The sequence below is a fragment of the Grampus griseus genome (assembly GCF_964374135.1).
Source record: "Grampus griseus genome assembly, chromosome: 1".
Lineage (NCBI taxonomy): Eukaryota > Metazoa > Chordata > Mammalia > Artiodactyla > Delphinidae > Grampus > Grampus griseus.
In genome coordinates, this window is record NC_139017.1 from 74,735,871 (window position 1) to 74,756,396 (window position 20,526).

General features: G+C 41.6%; 1 protein-coding gene across 6 annotated transcripts in view; it reads right to left on the reverse strand.

The window, feature by feature from the left end:
- Window positions 1–18,316, reverse strand: part of PIP5K1A (phosphatidylinositol-4-phosphate 5-kinase type 1 alpha) — a 45,599-nt gene extending 27,283 nt beyond the window's left edge. For 3 of the 6 annotated variants that reach the window (XM_082663603.1, XM_082663601.1, XM_082663599.1), the window contains exons 1-3: window positions 17,798–18,277; window positions 8,942–8,980; window positions 1,550–1,581 (exon numbers count right to left, since the gene is read on the reverse strand). In XM_082663603.1, the coding sequence (XP_082519729.1) occupies window positions 1,550–1,581; window positions 8,942–8,980; window positions 17,798–17,879 (153 nt within the window). In that variant the 5' untranslated portion in view covers window positions 17,880–18,277. The other 3 variants (XM_082663604.1, XM_082663602.1, XM_082663600.1) reach the window with 2 other exon arrangements.
- Window positions 18,317–20,526: the final 2,210 nt, after the last annotated feature.

The following is a 20,526-nucleotide window of genomic DNA, read 5'->3' on the forward strand; positions in this document are numbered from 1 at the left end:
ACAAAAGCAAGAGAGAAGTAGAGCTCCACAGACCCAGCTTTCTTTCAGAAACTACTACCCCTCTAATATTCAACCCAACCTGAACACTATTTGCTCAAACTGAATTCACCAGCAGAAATGATCTAGCCACTGGCAAATGCAAGTACTGCGAGCTCAAGTATTAAGAGGCTGTGGCAATAAGATGAGTCCTCTAAGAAAAGGGCCTCAGTGCCTCAAAGAGATTCCTGAGAACGTGGTATGGCTTTGTTTTCTATTCACATACATCACAGCCTCTGAAAAAAGGAAGAAGTAAAACCAGTGGAGCAGAGGCTAGAAGGCTATTCTCCACAGCCAAGATGCCAGCACAACAGACATGAAGGTATTCTTCATGATGTCGATACTCAAGTTAACAAGCCAGAAGGCAAAAAGGCTACTGAAAATAGCATGTTACCATCTTAGGGCCTGATATTTAAGTTCTACTCTTCTTGCTAAGACCCTTAGTGCCAGAAAACCCTCAGTATATAACCTGACAGATCTTGGAAGATGTTCTGAGAAAAAAGCCTAAAATCCTACGCCAAAATGGTCTGCACTCTGAGGTCCCGTCACAAAACCCAGGAGAGATGCAAGAAGTAAAAAGAGGAATGGGAAATACTCTGTGGGAAGAAAATTAAGCAAATACAAGATACTCTGCACAAAAGAGAAAAACTTAGAATATCAACAGCTTCAGTACGGTTAAAAGAAGTTCGCCACATTCACTGAAGCTACGCAGTCAGGAGGTATTAACAGCAAAACAAGAGAACGAGCTTTAGTGTCAGACTAGCTTTGAATCCTAACCTTATTAATTACAGGACCTTGGGCAAGCTATAGAACCTCTAATCTTCACTTTTTCATCTATAAAACATGGATAACAACAGTACCTACACTCATAGAGGTTCTTTGAAGGATTAAATAAGAATACCTGTAAAGAGCACTTAGGTACCTTATTTACTCTTTGGTACATTAAAAAAAGGCTCAGGGTCTTCCCTGGTGGCGCAGTGGTTGGGAGTCCGCCTGCCAATGCAGGGTTCAAGCCCTGGTCCAGGAAGATCCTGCAGCCGCGGAACAACTGGGCCCGTGCGCCACAACTGCTGAGCCTGCCCTCTGGAGCCCGTGAGCCACAACTGCTGAGCCTGCGTGCTCCAACTGCTGAGGCCCCCACGCCTGGAGCGTGTGCTCTGTGATGGAAGAGGCCACCACATTGAGAAGCCCACGTACTGCAGCAAGGAGTAGCCCCCACTCGCTGCAACTAGAGAGAGCCTGCGCACAGCAACGAAGACCCAACAGATCCAAAAATAAATAAATAAGTAAATTTAAAACATTAAAAAAAAGTTCAATAAATCTGAGCTATTATTAATATTCATAATAAACTGTGACAAAAGTAGAGTTGTATAATTACTAGCCTACCAAAGAGATGTGAGAACCTTATCTAGATTCCAAGACCCAAGTAGGGGGAAAATAAGGATGTTATAAACAGGTATCCTTCTATCCCAGAATTAAGGTTTTAGAACCACTGTACCAATATAAAACTCACCTCAGATGCCATGGGTCTCTTGATTCCAGATGCTGTGAAAAAAATAAAATAAACAAACACAACCATAAGTATATACACACACTCACAACGATCTCTATCAAGCCCACTGAAACAATCAGGATTTGAGTCACACTAAACCTGACAATGAGCTCCTGCCTCTTGCTCATTGATAACAGATCCTTTTGGATAGGGATTTTAAATGTCCCTTCTTTTTCCTCCTCCATACTCACAGAGCCCTTATGCATATTCTGTTCTCATTCTAGTCCTTTTTCTTACACAAGTGTTCATATTTTCTCTAGGAAATATATCTGTTCTTGATACATTTAACCATCAGAGCCAGAGGGTCTCATTTGATACCATGGCTGAAAGAGAAAGGGCATAAGAGATACCAAGACTTATCGGACAACCTGGGCTTGATTAATAATTTTTCCTGTAGAGCTAAAAGGGTAGGTACTCTTAGAGCATATCTATGGTGCTTTACACTTCTACTAATTATTTCAGAAAAAAGGTAAAGAGTTGGTCTATGGAAGCTTTATTTACAGTAGCCAAGATATGGAAGCAACCTAAGTGTCCATCAACAGATGAATGGATAAAGAAGCTGTGGTGTGTCTGTGTATGTGTGTGTATACATATACATATTTATGCAAATGGAATATTACTCAGTCATAGAAAAGAATGAAATTCTGCCATTTGCAACAACGTGGATGTCTCTAGAGGTTATTATGCTTAGTGAAATAAGTCAGAGAAAAACAAATACTCTATGTTATCACTTATATGTGAAATCTAAAAAATAAAACCGATCAATGTATATAACAAAACAGAAACAGACTCACAGAGAGAAAAAACTAGTGGTTACCAGTGGGGAGGGAAAAGCGGGGAGGGACAAGCTAGGGGTAGGGGATTAAGAGACACCAACTACTGTGTATAAAATAAATAAGCAACAAGGATATATTGTACAGCACAGTGAAATATAGCCATTATTGTGTAATAACTTTAAATGGAGTATTATCTGTAAAAATATTGAACTACATTGTACATCTAAAACTAATATATTATTATAAATCAACTATTCTTCAATTTTAAAAAAAAGAGTTGATTTATGGAGATGAGGAGGCTAAGGATGGGGAAATGCAATGTCAAAAAAATGGAAGAGCACAGAGTGCAGGCAGAACCTGACTCTACATCCTTCCATCCTCATCTTGATTTCTGCTGTAAAAGCAACAGGAATTTGTTGGTGTGTACTTAGTAAATATATAATCAGTGGAGATGTGTAAGATAAGTGTGTAGTTAAATCTCATCAATATTATGACTTTTATCCACTTAAATGTAGAAAAAGATTTCAAGAATATGTTTAGAAAGTGACTAAAAGACCATTATCTATAGAAAAATACTCTAAAAGGTTAAATCAATTCTTAAGGGTCTGCGATCCCTATAACTTTCATCCATGATCACATTGGAAACAGGGAGACAGAACTTTCTCCCCTTCATATTGAAGAATGTTGGCCTTTTTTCTTCAAAGACTACTGATATATTACTTTGATGTAGTTCTAAAGAATTCAAAATGAATAAAGATTAGCCATATTTAAGAAAATTAAAAAGAAGAATCCAATTCGGACGAATCCTCAATAATATAATACCTGAATAGGAAGACCCCAGTTCTGGTCCATATATAAGGTTTGAGACAAGATGGGCTTAAGGGCAATCAGGTAAAGCTCTAATTACTATTGTTTAAGACCAACGATCAAGGGCCCTAAGAATTTCAGAATATAGCTGGGCTCAGAGAAGAGATTGTGGTAGACCTTAGTAGTACAAAGGCCACAGACTAAGCATTTCTGGTACCAATAAGCAGAGCAGCAAGTTTCCTTCCCCATAGTGAGTCAGAGTAGCAAAACTATGGGGAACAGATGGTTTTCATTCCTCTTCCCAAAAAAGGAGGTAAGGGAAATGTCATCTAGCTGTTAGGAAGATGTGCTGCATAAAATGGCCCAGAAAATTAGAAAAACAGCAGAGCCCAATAATCTATGCTTTTTGCAGGATGCTTCATCTTCAGTCAGGTCAAGTTCAGGTAGGTGAAAGACCATTTTAGAACTGGAACCCTAAGCTAAAGCTTCCAAGGAACAATAAGCCAGGACGAGTCAGATTTATGATAAAACTGTTACTGACTTAAAACCTTTTAGACAAGAGCCAACATGCTGAGCTATTTAAAAATCAGAAGACCTGGGTTCAAATCCCTATTACATCAGGTAAACTGTTCTCTATATTTAACTAAAAAAAGAGGAACCATATTAGAAGGTTTATGTAAAGATCAGATAAGACAAACTAAATCAGGGACTTCCCTGGTGGTCCAGTGGTTAAGAATCCGTCTTGCAGGGCTTCCCTGGTGGCGCAGTGGTTGAGAGTCCGCCTGCCGATGCAGGGGACATGGGTTCATGCCCTGGTCCGGGAAGATTCCCACATGCCGCGGAGCTGCTGGGCCCGTGAGCCATGCCGCTGAGCCTGTGCTCCGCAACGGGAGAGGCCATAACTGTGAGAGGCCCGCGTACCGCATTAAAAAAAAAAAAAAAAGAATCCGTCTTGCAATGCAGGGATGCTGGTTCAATCCCTGGTCAAGGAACTAAGATCCCACATGCCGTGGGGCAACTAAGCCCGTGTGCTGCGACTACTGAGCCCGCACGCTCTGGAGCCAGGGTGCCACAACTAGAGAGAAGCCCGCACGCTGCAATGAAAGATCCTGCATGTCGCAACTAAGACCCACCCAACACAGCCCAAAAAAGGATAAACTAAATCAAAGTACTTCATGGACTGCGACGTGCTATACAAATATGTTGTCATATGTGAATTTTTTTTTTTAAAGAGACCACAGACGGTGCAAGACGGTTTCTTTTTATTTTAATTTTTTAAAAATCTATTTTATTTATTTAGGCTGTGTTGGGTCTTCGTTACTGCGTGCAGGCTTTCTCTCATTGCAGCGAGCAGGGGCTACTCTTCGTCGCGGTGTACATGCTTCTCTTTGTGGTGGCTTCCCGTGTTGCGGAGCACAGGCTCTAGGCACGCAGGCTTCAGCAGTTGTGGCACACAGGCTCAGTAGTTGTAGCTTGCAGGCTCTAGAGCACAGGCGCAGCAATTGTGGCGCACAGGCTTAGTTGCTCCACAGCATGTGGGATCTTCCTGAACCAGGGATTGAACACGTGTCCCCTGCACTGGCGGGCAGATTCTTAACCACTGAGCCGCTGCGCCCATATGTGATTTCTAATGCAAGAGTAAAGCTGGGCCCCCAGGAAGGTTTAATGTTCAATTACCTAGACCTATATGAAATTCTAATTAGCACCTCAAAGTTCTTGGCTCCTCCCCAAACCCTCAGCCTCCACCTCCCCCCCAACATAACCTTGTGCAAGTGTACAGGCAACTGTAGAATTAGTAAGTCTCAATAAGGAAATCAGTATGCTTTCAGTTGAGAAGACAACACTGATTCTGGACTTCTTGGTCAGTACCTGGCTTATCCCTTCCTCTTTTACCCCAGAGGAAGGGGTTTGGAGGGAGCTGGCAGAACCAAGAGCCAACATCCAGTCCTAGGCTGACAGTCTCTCCTAGAACACAACCTCTTCTGCATGCAAGGAGTCAATGGACCAAGTTAAACAATGGAGAAAAAAAAGCAGGTAAGTGATTTTCAAGGCAGAGAGTAGGTCTGGGGCTTTCTTTTTTTTTTTTTTTTTTTTTGTGGTACGCGGGCCTCTCCCGTTGCGGAGCACAGGCTCCAGACGCACAGCCTCAGTGGCCATGGCTCACAGGCCCAGCCGCTCCACAGCACGTGGGATCTTCCCGGACCGGGGCACGAACCTGCGTCCGCTGCATCGGCAGGCGGACTCTCAACCACTGCGCCACCAGGGAAGCCCGGTCTGGGGCTTTCTTACTCCCTAAAAAGTTCTACTTTGCTACCTTTCCTAGTTTTATCACACAAACACATAGCTCTAGGGCTGCTACACCCTTACAAAGTACCCAGAATGAGGGTGGGAGGACTTCACTCAGTGGAATATGGTGCCAACTACTTAGCTATCTGCAACTGCAAAGCTTGGATTAATCCCAAGAACACTATAGCTGAAGCAGTTGGATGGATACTGGGGTCTAAATAATAATCAGAACAAGTAACACGGGGAGGAGAATTGGGACCCAAGACTTACTCTCTTCCTTGTCTGAAGTTTTGCCCCTAGGGCACAGGTCAGAGCTCCAACCTCCCAGAGAAGAATGGACAGGAATAGAAAAATAACTGGAGAATTTTATCAATGTTGCTGTAACACCCAGCTTGGTCCAGAAGAAACCCAATGAAGAGCAGTGATATTTCAGGGAACCAGGTACCATCTGCTAAGGCTTGACCATTTGGCCCAAGGCTCTGCCAATGAGAAACTGCCTACTGAGACTGAAGAGTCACCAGCACTGTACCTGTTCATCTCCTAATCAAGCTCTCTTCAGAAGGAAGAGGAGGAGCAGAAATGGAGGAAGAGGGGGGAGGTGGACGGAGGGGGGAGGAAAAGTGAGGGAAAAAAAGAGAGAAAAGAAAAGAATACCAACTCAGCATGGCAACACCCGGCTTAGCAATGCCATCCAGCCAATGTTTAAGGAGAACGAGATTTATCCTTATGGATAAGACTAGAATGTTATTCAACAGAAAGTTTGTTTTCTAGCATCTGTGTGAAAAATGATCTCTGATAAGTATATACTATCATCTTATAATCCCCATATCCACGATCCATATGTATCATCTTCTTTTTGGGTGGGGAAACTGAGTATAGGGCAGAGTTCCAATGTTAAATTTCCTCTTCCTCAGGGAAAAACATTTCCATAGTTTGTTTCCTTCATGACTATGTAACTCCTACTTATTAACAGGCCCTAGACCAAGAAGCATTCTAAACAACCAGCTAATGTTGCTCTACTGGAAGCAAAAAATAAAGCCATGACAAATAGGCTGCATCAGAAAAATAATGGTTCAAATAACTTAATTCTGAGTGGCTCAATAGATGATATAGAACCAACCATGGTGATTTCAAGTCCTAGTTCTTCTGCAGAAAGATGGAAATGTAAAAGACCTAGAGGACATTACCAAGGATCAAGGTACAAAACTGTACTCAATTACATATTTACTAAAAAAAAGACTGGCTTGTTGTTCACCAAAAATATTAATAAATAAAAGACCTAGAGGAGCAAGGGTGTACTCACTTTGGGAATTTTTAAAAAATTCTGACCAGAGCAGGTTCAATCTGGCTGAAATTTATAGACATTAAATGAAAGTTGATTTTTAAATAGAACAAGTTGAGAACTTAGTTCCTTCAGCCACATATGAACCTACTTGCCCATTTTCAAGCAAACAAATCAATAACAATTTATATTAAGAAAAAAAATCATTCAGCAAGTGCCTTTGAGATTTTAATCTAATCTTATTTATAAGTAAAAGTACAGAGCATAAGGGATGTGCTCAAAATCACAGAGCAAAGGCAGTGACAGAGCCAGAACTGGAATCCATATTCCTAAGCCCCAGTTCAACTCTCTTTCTTCTAATCTATCTTTTGTTTACAATTTCCTGGCCACTTGGAGTCTAGGTAGGACAAGAAGCCAAGGGAACTAGAATACTTTTACAAACTAAATAAATCTCAGAATTGCTAATGGACAACATGAACATATATTTTCTTCCCTTGAGGTATTCCCTTCCCTTCCATTTTCACTGATAAGAGGATTAAGAGCAGAGACCTCCTCCTTCAGTTCCTCTCAATGAAATGAATAACAACACTCTTCCTCCAGCAACAGTCATCAATGTCACTGGCAAAAACAGTAGGAAAGTATCTTTCATTTCTTTTAGTGAGATTATCCTTGTTCTGAATCAGACAATGCCAGTATTCTAGAGGAGCAGAAGCTATCTTTCAAGTCTGATACTTGAAAGAGCAGTTTCACAGATGTTAAGGTCCTCACTAGCAGTAGAAAGTATCTTTTTGTCTTTGTAATAAGACATGAACAACTTTAGCAGAGAGAGAGAGAAAAAGTTTTTAATTCATCTCAGATTGGAGTTTTCTTTTTGGTGGAAGTGGAACCATGTCTTGCTCTGATTAAAAGCATAAGGGTTACGATCATTGAATTTGCAACGACAAAAAGAGGGCATCTGATGGGCACTCCTGTTTCAGTGATCTTGGAATTGACTGCAGAATCAGTCACCAATCCTTGGCAAAAATCCACATTAACTTCTAAAATATTTTCTTAAAGTATGATCAATAACTCCACATAGGGCTTCCCTGGTGGCGCAGTGGTTGAGAATCTGTCTGCCAATGCAGGGGACACGGGTTCGAGCCCTGGTCTGGGAGGATCCCATATACCGCGGAGCAACTAGGCCCGTGAGCCACAATTACTGAGCCTGCGCGTCTGGAGCCTGTGCTCCGCAACAAGAGAGGTCGCGATAGTGAGAGGCCCGCGCACCGCGATGAAGAGTGGCCCCCGCTTGCCACAACTAGAGAAACCCCACACACAGAAACGAAGACCCAACACAGCAAAAATAAATAAATTAATTAATTAATTAAAAAAAAATAACTCCACATATTATGCATGGAGGAGCTCAGAATTTTGTTGCTTTTTTAGGACAGCTAAAGTCAGAAGGGGAAGTTCCCTGCTGCACTATTCTTTTGTTGAACAATAAATATTTAACCTGGTTTAAAGTCAAGTTAGTTCACAAACAGCCTTTCAGATTAGTGAGAGAGCAATAAGGTATAGTGGGTAGGAATGTGGGCTCTGAAATCAGAACACCTAGGTTGGCTAGATTTGAATACTAGATCTACCATTTACTAATTAGGTAACTTTGGACAAGTTGGTTAAAATGCTCTAGGCCTTGGTTACCTCATCCATAAAATGGACATATAATAACATGTATCTCATAGGGTTGTTATGAGAATTAAATAAGTCCTGTATAGCACCTAACATGTAATAAATGCTCTATAAATACTAGCGATTATTACTACTATCATTGTGAATTATGAAACCCCATCTACAGGATGGGAAGGGTCAGGGGAAATAAGAGGTACAACAGAAAGGGAAAAGAAAAAGAGACTCATTTACTGAAACAAAAGGAAATGGAGTTATGGGAAGACTTTGAGGGAGACAAAAGATAGTGAACGGATTCATTTCATACTGTGGAACTGTGAGAAAAGAAGTTTCTGGGTTAAGACAGCATCTTTTTTGGAGAGGACAGAGGGAAATGGGAGGTAAAGTGAAATAATGCTTGCAAGACATCCACAGCCTTCTCAGAAGGCCATGCACTACTACTAAAAAAAAGTCTGCAATTGTTATGGGGAAGAGGAGTTGGCTGCTAGTAACTACAAGGACTCATGCTTCTTCAGCACAAATACACATCAGTTCTACCTCTCTTACGGTTGACCCCACAGCACAGAAAGTTGAAACCTAAACGAGGAAAAACAGAAAATTATCACTTACTTCTGGGGTTCTACCTGCTTAACAGCAGAATAAGCACATTAAAAAAACAAACAAACAAAAAACACACAACAATGCTAAAGTTTAAAATTATTAACAGGACCTGACCTGATGACCCCCAGTACCATACTGGGAAATGTTAGATGATTTTCTGCAGTTCTAGGTAAATGTCAAAAAAAGAGACAGAAGGAGAAGCTCAGGCAGAAAAATTCCAGGGGAAAAAAAAAAAAGAAAAATTCCAGGAGTGATTACAAAACTTGCAACCCAAACAATTTCACACTGGAGTGATTTCAGATAGGCCAAAAAATTTCAGGTATAAAGCTCCTTGCATGCAGGCTTCTATCCTTTTAAAAAAGACTGTGTATACATTTTATTTGACGGTCTTCCACTTGTGAGGGCAATTTGGTAATATCTAGCAAAAAGCCTTAAAAACAAATATGTACCATTTGTCCCAGAAGTGAGAATTTATCCTAAGGAAATAGTCAAGTGGACAAAGACATATATACAAAGATATTTATTGTAGCGTTGTACATAATAACTATAATTGGGTAGATATAATGGGAAAGAATCTAAATGAACAATATAGGTGACATAAGTTGTAGTGCAGTCATAAAATGGACTAGTATACAACCATTATTTTTATGTGTAGGATAAAATCCATTATTTTTATGGATAGGATGTCACAATAAATTGCTGAATGGAAAAAGGTAAAAAATTACATAATGCAATATTTTTCTAAAACACTTACCTATAAAGTCACATGTATTTATATACATAGAAAACGTCCAAAAGATTATATACCAGAATGTTAAAATACGACTATACTGGATAGTGGGATTAAGTTGATATTGTAAGTTTAAGTTTCTATTTTTCCTTATCTATATAAATTTTCTGTAACAAATAATTAGATAATTTAACAATTAAAGGAAAGAGATACACGGGAATGGCTTTATTATCTTTGTTTTATAACCATTTTTCCCAGTAAACTAGTGCTCAACAGTCCCACACATACCACCATCAATCCCCTCCCCACACATTAACTCAAGCTCATTACAACATATTATGATGCTGCAGAGATAGAAGAAAAATGTGAAAAGATGTCTAGAAAGCTGCTGACAATTCCAAGCCACAAATAAGCATGACTCCTATACACTCCCTCCCATTCTTTATTAATTATTACTTTGAGATGCCTATACAACCTGAAACAAACCTATATCAGCACATAGGATAAGAGGTTCTCTCTGAAGAATTTACCTTTCATATCCTTCAGAATATCAATTTTCTCCTATAAAACATGTATACCTAATTTCAGCAGATCTCCTGGATACTTGAAAAATAAAGATCGAGCCTCAAAATTATGAAAATTAGCTGAGAAATCTTTAATGTTACTAAGTAATTTCACAACAGCTGAACTAGCCAAGTCAAGTGCCTAAGTGGAAACAACCCAATCAATTCCCGCTAAAATACAAAGTTGAATCATCATACCATGTCACAGAAAATTTTTCTGAGTAACTCTGTACTGGTCTCAAGGAAGCACTCCATTTTTGTCCTTGGCCCCACCCTAAATTGTGTTTGTGATGAAAAAGGTACCCAAGGCCTTAAAAGAGGAGATAATTGAAACAAAGATATTTTCAGACAGTAAATAGCTCCAAAATATGAGTTGTTGTTCCCCTCCCCCGCCCTGCTCTCAGTGTGTGGAACAAAACAGAGTTGGCCTTAATACCAGAGCCTCTCCCAGTGCTTTCAGAGCAGAAGCATTTCCGATGGAGATGAGATGACATCATCTACCAGATGAGAAACTAAGAGGCAGTCTGTGACTGACTTCAATGTTTGAAGTACTCATATAATTTCGGGAGGCTAGAAGTTGGCCGGATGTGCATTGCTCAGACGAGTTTTGCCCGAACAGGTCATAGAGAAGCAATTCCAGAGACCTACCAATACTACTACAAAAATGTGTCAGTAATTCCTACATAAAGCAGAAAGAGACAAGCAGGCTTTTTGGAAGCAAAATGCTAATTCTTAGAGGGTCTCTTGGTTGATAATATTGAGAGCCAGAGATTTCAAAAGAAAAAAAAAAAGAGCAAAAGCAAAAACCTGCACAAAAAAACAAAAGCCATCAGCCCAGTTGTTTGCTGGACTATCTCAAACAAGCTCTCTGGTCCTCTTTAACTTGAAATACTGAATTTTAATTATACCACTGCATGTAGGAGGCATAATATGTTATCCAAATAAAAATACTCACAAATATGTCTGACGTGTCAGCCTACCTAATGAGAAGTACTGCTGAGGCACAAAGCTCTAAGAGATAGTGTTAAAAGGAAATTTTAAAAAGGCACTATTACTATGCCCTCAATAAGAACTAAACCAAGCCAATTAAGAAAACCAAGCCACATCTTAGAGAAGAGCTAAATTTTGTTTCCTAGCAGGTGTCAGTTTTTCCTAAGGATCTTCTAGAAAAAATGAGAAAGGCAAGGATGCTCTTAGAAACAAAAGCTCAAAAGCAGTTTGATCTACCAGTCCTGGGGTCAGCTGAGAGCCAACCTGGTCAGCTAAGAGCCAACTAAGTAAGTAGCAAGGAATGAGCTGCAAATTTATTAAGACCCATCTTGACAACATACAGACTTTATGCAAAGTCTTTGCCACTATTAACAATGTCTTTGAATCTCACTTTCCTAATTTGTAAAATGAGAGTGTTAAATTAAAATATCTCTACACTTCCCTCTAGTGATAATTTTTTTTTAATTTATTTATTTTTGGCTGCGTTGGGTCTTCGTTGCTGCATGCGGGCTTTCTCTAGTTGTGGTGCTACTGTGTGGGCTACTGTTCATTGTGGTGCGTGGGCTTCGCATTGCAGTGCTTGTTGCAGAGCACGGGCTCTAGGTGCACAGGCTTCAGTAGTTATGGCACGCAGGCCCAGTAGTTGGGGCTCGCGGGCTCTAGAGCGCAGGCTCAGTAGTTGTGGCGCACGGGCTTAGTTGCTCCGTGGCATGTGGGATCTTCCCGGACCAGGGCTAGAACCCGGGTCCCCTGCACTAGAAGGCGATTCATAACCACTGCACTACCAGGGAAGCCCTAGTGGTAATTTTTGCTTCTAGTTCTATAAGCCAAATTTCATGGTTCTCAGGCCTCAAATATGTATCTCTTAGCAGTAAAATTTTGATTGAAATTTGTGAAAAAATCTGAGTCCTTCTTTAAAAGACCCGAGTCTCCTGGATAAGCCAACCCACAGCGAAGAAGCAGTTGAGATTTTTGGCAGATCACCACCTCCCAATTCTATTTCCAAACCTGGTTCTATCTATCTTGAAAAAAAGCAGTGGATATTGCTGGCTTAGAATGTACATATTTGAGCCGAGAAAGTAACTTAAATGATATCATAACGAGCATAAATTACCTCAACAATGCACTTCAATCACCTCCCAGACACTAATGCAAGAAAATAAGAGATACGGCCAAGTTCCTTCTCTGCCATCCCTTTTATACAGGTTCTTGTCAATGACAACTTGGAGTTTACCAGGGATGTTTACCTACACTGTGCACAGAAAAGTTAATATACTCTAAGCTATTTATATATCCTTAAAATAAAAAAAAAAACCTCTTCCCATTCTCTTCCTGTAACTTCCCTTTGCCCACTCCCCATCAACATTACTGATCCTTTGGGATAGTGCTTATTCTTGGTTAACTCCATATTGCTCAGTTTAGTACACAAGGCAAATAATAAGATATATGGAACTCCCTACAAGGAATCTGCCCTTCTCTCTCTTTTTACCAGTCTTCTTCAGACTCCAACAATTAGGTGACTTTTTGGGAATCAGATATTTAAAAATTAATACATATTGTATACAGCCATTAAAAACAAACAGACTAATTTCACAGGAGGAGAAAGAAAAATGATCAGTAACAAAGTTTAAAAAGATGGAGGGGTTGAGGGAAAAAAGTTCACTTCAAACAAAACAACAGTAAAAAAAACAACAGAAGCTCATAGGAGATATGAATGAAACAGAACCAACACATATGTACAAACTAAACAATGTTCTCTTTTGATAGGAAAGGGTGGAGAAGTGAAGGGCAACAGGGGAAATGAACTAGGAAGGGGTTTCCTCTAGGAAACACCATCAGTCCAAACACTCTCTCTTTGAGACTGAATGATGGGCTGGGGTTTGGAACACAGAGAAACAGAAATTCTCTCTGTTGAGCTATCAGAAACAGCATACTTCCTGAAGCATACTTGTATCCTTGATCAAGAGGATACACCCAGTAAAAAGGAGAGAGAAGAAACTGACAACTTTGGTCTTTTTGCTTTCTTCATGTCAAGTAAGAATATCCCAAAATTCTAGGAAGGAAAATATCCAGTTTAAAGGACAAAATATCCCCACACACTTTCCTTCTCCCCAGTTCTGAATTTGGCCTGGTGTTATCGCTGTTGTTCACTTCACAGGCTATAGTTTCCATTATTTATTATCAAAGAAAAATAGACTGATAAAATATTTAACAGCTAGTAGCTAGCACATATTTAAGCAAAGTTATTAATCAGAACAGTTTTATATCAAACCAGAACAGCACACAGAAATTAACAAACAAAACATAATATGTATTTTGATATTCAAAGCTAACTTATAAGTACACATTACCAATTAATATCAGATACTGGATACCTAATAAGTCTATATAATTGACAGTGGGCTTGAGCAGCCATGGCAGAAATAAATGGATAATTAAAAACAATGACATTCTAATGTCAGTTTTCCGGCAGAAACTACCAAGGGGACAAAAGAAAAAAGGAGGGGGTAGGTGGGTGTAAACCCTCTGCAGAGAAAGCAAAAAGAAAAATCTCTCCCTACTTATAAAATACCAATCAAAACGGAACCTGGTGATATTCTGCCTACATGGCATTCTGTTCTATCTTTACCTTTCCAAATTTCAGTTTCTCACTCCAATAAAGTGGCTTAAGTTGCTTTATTTTTCACTAGTATGGAAGAATTGAAAGGAAAGAGATCAGTCTGCAAATGGCCTACACTGTACCAAAGAACACAGACAAAAAACCCCTACCATTTGGAGTTATCAGATTACAGCATACATTTATTTACTTGTGGAGCTCTGCTGAGAAGAACAAAGCCACCAGAATCAAGGACTGATAAGACTGGCTCTACTACAAAAGTTCCAAGCAAAAATCTTCTCTCCTGTGTCTTCCAGGGTCTCCCTCACTAGTTAAGGGAAAGTCAGGAAAGGAGCTGTAAAAGTTACCTCCAAATCATTTATTTGTGCTCATGATAAAATCATTTGGTGATGTGTGACAATTTCAAAAATGTTTTGGTCTGAAGCAAAAGGAGCTATAGGTTCATGATCTTCTAAGGTTTCAAGTGCTTTTTCTTAGGGGAGTCACACATGATTTTATCACACAGCTCTTATTTCAGGGGAGCAAAGGACACCTCAACACTCTAACTTTACTTTTTAACTCCTCCACTAACTTCAAATCAAGTCTCCAAAACAGAAACTCTTCACTCCCTTCCTGGTGGTAAAAAGGGGACTCAGTGGCTGAATTTCAAACTCTTGATGGACTAGTCAAATTGCAGACAGGGGGCTCTCCTACACTGGTGTGACAGATGGTCGCACTGTCAACAGCACCTTATCAGGGCTGATTTTATTTTTTAAGTGGTGCCACTGCCCAAATAATGAGGATAGGAGGGAAAGGAAGAGAGGGAATACATTTCCTTTAACACATGCAACAGCAGACAGCAAACTGCATCACCTTTTCTTAACCAAAGTTTAAGAACAAGCACATGATAATGGCTGCTGTAAACTGATATTCATTTATAATTGCCTCCCTCCCACAAATCCAAACATGGTAATCACTCCAATGGGAAAAGATCTCTCAGACATCTCTCACATATCTCTCAGAGCGAATGCTTTGCTCTACCTTCTGTATTTCACTTGTCAGCAGCTTAAAAGACCAGCTCTCACTTAATGGTGAAATAATATAGACAGGGGTTTAATACTGGCAGGGAACAACCGTTCTAAATTACCTGTCCTTCCTAATTTGAATGCCAAAAGATTTTGAGCCTCCAAAGGTTATGAGTGACTTATCTAAAACATCAATCTGTCCCTGAATCCTGACATTCTTATTTTGTATCCACTTTCAACACTGCCAGAGAATCTTGCCTTTAGGATTTCAGTTTCACCAATATTTGAGTTCAGCTGAACACCTAAGGACAGTAACTTGGTTTTAGGATGATTAAAACACAAACACACACAGTCCTACCTTGAATTTCTACAAAGCTAGCCTTTAACAATTTAGGAAATCATAAACCATTGTTTATTCCTGCCGATGTCTTAATTCCCCTGGTACCATCCCGACAGAGCACCACTCCCCTCCAATCACAAATAAAACACATTCTCAGTAGCTTTTTTTGCATCAGAATCAAACATCCTCTTCAAAAACATATCCCTGAAATGAAATATTCTATTAAATTAAATTCAGTAAGCCAAAACCTAAGTGAACATGCAGATACAACAAAAAGTCAACAATGCTTATCTGCACACAGATAATCCCATGTTTTCAGAAATATTTATGAGCATTTTTCTTAATTTCTTAATCCATTTCAGTATTTGCCAAAGAAGCAGAAAAGGACGGTGTTAAGAAACGAAAGTAAAAAAAGGAATCTAAGCTATTTATTTTTAGCCATTTTTATATATCTTGACTTCACATATGAACACAGTAAAGCCAAGGAGCTGTAATGTCCACTAAAATCTGATATTTGATTTTCTGGTGAAAACACAATAGCAAAAAACATTTATTCAATCTGAATTACATCTTGCTAGTCCTCGGATCTGGCAGAAAATATAAAAACATACAAAAATATCAAATAGTGACATCTTAAATAGATAGTAGGACTTCCCTGGTGGCGCAGTGATTAAGAATCCGCCTGCCAATGCAGGGGACAAGGGTTCGAGCCCTGGTCCAGGAAGATCCCACATGCCGCGAAGCAACTAAGCCCGTGTGCCACAACTACTGAGTCTGCGCTCTAGAGCCCAGGAGCCACAACTACCGAAGCCCGTGCGCCTAGAGCCCGTGCTCCGCAACAAGAGAAGCCACCGCAATGAGAAGCCCGGGCACTGCAACGAAGACTAGCCCCCGCTGGCCGCAACTAGAGAAAGCCCGAGCGCAGCAACAAAGACCCAAGGCAGCCGAAAATAAAAAATAAATTAATTAAAAAAAAAAAGATCAACCTGGTTTCTAATACCTGATTTGATAGTTAAGTCTGCTTAACGACTGTACACAACCATTCTTCTTTCAGCACTGGGGGAGCGGGAGAAGAGGCTTTAAATTGAGGAGCTACTGTATTAAAAACACTGTCATTTTAACTTTATCCTTCTTCACATTTAGAATGCAACATGAGTTGTTCTGGCCTGCTAATCCTTTACAGGAAAGGTAAAAATCACCTCTCAAGAAACTAAAAATAGATGTACATAAATAAAACTGCAGTTTGGAAAAAGATATTTGTGACCAAGTATTTGCTCATCTGAACTGGAATATGAAAGGTGGAACCCTCTATTTAGTCAACTCAAAATGGGAAGGATGCAATCCCAGGCCTAAGGAAATGTCAATGTCTCAGGTAAAGCATCCATCATGTGGCAGCCTCTCCCGTCCACAGTGTAGAGGCAACAGTCACTGTGGAACCCCAGACATTTCTGATGGAAGCTCTAGAACAGTTTCTGACTCAAACTACCCCCACACACACACACAAACCCCAACACCACACATTTTCCCTCCTACACACAATCTGTTGCTTTTCTTGTGGGCTTCTCAGCCCTCCTCAATCTTCAATAGTTTCTAACCACTTTGAGCTATATTCCCTGGCTCCCTTCTCAAAGTGCCAATGTTGTGCCTAATCATTCCTCCAGTCCATTTCCTATTATGCAATATTCGCCACAGCACTGAGAGCCACCCCCACCCCATCCTTCTCAGGCCTAATTCCCAGCATCACCTCCCTCAACCTTTACTGCAATTCGAGACGCCACCGTTCCGCCTTCTCCATCTGTTTTCAGGGTCTTTTAGCCCTGATTTCCCACATTCCTAAGGTTTTCTTCAAAACCTCCCATTCCTTCCCAAAGTTGGGCAGTCTAGAGATGGGAGTCTCCAAAGGAGAATGTTTGATAAAATTGTACGTTTATCTGTGCGAGCGCACGCGTGTTTGGGGGCGGGGGGGCACGAAGTGAGAAGGAATGACGCATTAGGGGAAGGTGTGACTAAAAAGACGGCTCCAATAACTCCCACCCCCAACAAAATCCACAATTCCCTAACTCCCCAGCAATGGAAAGCGTCCCATAACGCTTCCATACCTTTTAAGTCCCATGGCTTCTCTTCCACAGTTTCATCCAATTAATCCCGCAATTAACTTGGATTCTACCTGCCTCTCACACTACGTAATTCCTCCCTACTTACGAAGCCTCCATTTACTCTACTTTTCTCTACTCCCTTCGGTTCCCTTTCTGTTGCCTTCCTACCCCCACCGTCAATCTCCATCCCTTCCTGACCCTACTCCTTCAAAGCCCTCAACCCGGTCTCCTCGAAGCCAGCCAATGTTCCTGACAGCTTCCCTTTTCTCAGTCAAATCCATCCTTTCCTCACACTCCCCCTGCCAGCTCAGAAAGCTAGAAAAGCCTAGTCCTCTGTCCTCCTTACCGGCAACGACTCGGACATCCCCAACTACAGGTGCCCTTCCTGGGTCTCGCTCTTCCCCCCATCGCACAGCTGTCAACAGCCCCCAGCCCACGCTCCGCCCTGATTACCTGAAGACGAGGTGCAGGGAGGGACCCCGGAATCCGCGGATGAAAACCCAACCGCCGACGACCCAGAGGAGGCCGACGCCATCTTGGCAGCCCCCTCCCCCTCGGCGGCCTCGCTCCTTTTGAATCCTCTTCCTCTTCTCGGAGTCGAATCTTCCCCACGTCTCTTCACAGAACCCGCGTTCTCCGGGCCGCCTCCCCGCCCCCTCTCTCAGATACGTCGCGCCGGCTCCGGGACCAACTCAGGGCCGCACCATTCGGCGGGCATGGGGGAGAACTCTCGTCTCGCACCCTCTCCGCAACTTTAACCGCTTTCCGCGGGAGCTACTTTCCCCCTTCACAACAGAGGAAGCTCAAGCCAGCTGCCGGGACCCCGCGTCCGGACCAAACCACACCTAAAAGAACAAGGTGAAGAGTGAGAAGTCCCAGCGGAGCGAGTGGCCCCTCCCCCTCCTCCCTAGCCACAGCCAGTTTATCGCCCAACCCCACCGCTCCACTCCCGGTGGCCAAAGCAATTCAGGCATCGCGCATGCGCCCAACCTTCTCCGCGGCCCATCCCATCCAATAGGGGAGGAGGGAGGGCCCCAGAGAAATCAAGCCAATCAGGAGGCTGATCCTGGTCACATGACGCGGGTCCCTCGCGCCCTAACAAATCCGAGGGTCGAAGACGGCGCGCCCCTGTCTACGGTGCCTCGGTGAGTCAATCTACGTTCGACTCTTTGAAGAGACTAGGTTGCGAAGTCTGAGCAGGGGATCTGAGTACGCGAGGCTGACCCTTTCAGTTCACAGCCCAGGAAGAACTCCCGATAGAAGCGCCGGTGTCAAGTCAAAGACATTAAACAGTCGAATATCACAAAACACATTCCACCAAGTATTCTTCCGGCTTTACTGCCTTGTTTACCATTTAGTTTAACATGCGTGCATGTCTTGCCTTCCTCTGAATGACATTCGAAACAGATCTACACTTTGCCTCAAACGCAATACTGGGCACAGTGATTGAGTTGAGTAAATATTTGATAAATGAACGAATAATGTCCATTTATTTGATAAATGGATAGGAATAAAGAGCTGTCCAAAAGGGCAACGGAAGGCGATCAGAAACCTAACACAATCTTCCTGTGATCCAGGCCCTTAGTCTCTCTCAGTTACCTATGCTCCAAAGGGCATGGAGACTCAGAGAAATTCCCCATTCTAGTCTAGTCTTCGTACTAACCCCGCTCAATTTTAACAAAATACCCTGGAGATTATGAACCCCGTTGGGGATATGAAGACCTGACTATCTCTGAACAGACTGTAAGCTGCTAGAGAGCAAGGACTGTGTTTCACCCTTGTATCTCCAGCTCCTCCCATGACGTAAGTCTGTACTTAGTAGGGGCTCAATAATTATTCGTGGAATGAATAAATGAAGAGGAATGGAGGAAAAATCCTAGGTATTGCAGCCCCCAACATGGGCCTGGTTATCCTCTATCCGGATGTCTTCTGGGTCTTCGAAAGAGAACATAGGACCTGAACGTCCAGAAAATATCTCCAAGCATTTACCTCTGCCTTCTACCCCCTGCGTCATCAAGATCTAAAATAATTGTTTCCCTGCTGCCACCTGCTGGGTTATTCATCTTCCTTTAGGTACTGAAGATAGACAAACTTCAAATGCTTGTATTACCACTTATAATTCCATAGCAGTGGGATTGTGTTACATTGAAGTATTTTATGATTCTGATTTTAAAATTGGAAATAGACCAATAAAACCCTGACTTACCAAGGCGGTAAGTCAACAGGGGGATCTTCTCCCTCGGATTTGATCTATGAATTAGATTTCAGCCCTCCTGAAAGAAGAGACCCCTGTTTTGTAGCTTCTTAGGGGTTTTTGTTTCTCCTTTACGTACCAGAAAATAGCTACTATTACTCCTACCACCTTGTATTATGTCAGTCTGTTTGCTTGTTCGTCTCCCTCATAAGACTGTGAACATTCCAGGGCAAAGATTACATCTTATCCATTTTTATATCTCAGACATCTAGAATAGTGCCTGGCACAGAGCAGTGCCCAGTACATGCTCCTGAATATATGAATGGATGAGGGCAAAATTCAAAAAGTGGGGCTAGGGGTGTTTTCCATATTTTCCCCAAAACCTTGTCTTTGCCTCCACTCCCAGTCAATCCCTGGCGTGGCCTCTGAGTCATAGAGCCACTCTACCCCAGTAACATTCCTGGCATAGCAGTACTGGGGTGACGTGGCAGGGTGTGGAAGCAGGGGCAGAACAGGACACATTGGCTTGGTGTCCCCAAGGATATGCAAAAGGGAATTCACCAATATATCCTTTAGAAAGGGGGGTGGCAATCTGGTGATCTCAAAATAGAGCCACACATACAGACTTGAAGGAAATAGTGTATACACAGACACACACAAACACACACAGCCTTACTAAAGTGACCTTCATGTCTTAGGACAGTTCCTAACGTCAAAATGGAGTGGCTAGGTCAACATAGAGGCAAAGTAAGAGGATGGGTATCTTATTCACTCAATTAGTCATTATTTCATTCATTCATTGAATTAGCATTATTTAGCCTCAACTACATCCTAGGCACTATGGGAATTCCTGGTATACACAGATGAAGATAAAGTCCCTGGCCTCAAAAAGATCACAGACTAATGACAAAGACAGACACAGAAATGATCAGAATAAAACATAATAGGTGCCATCACAGAGTATGCACAAATGCTGTGTTTTGAAAAC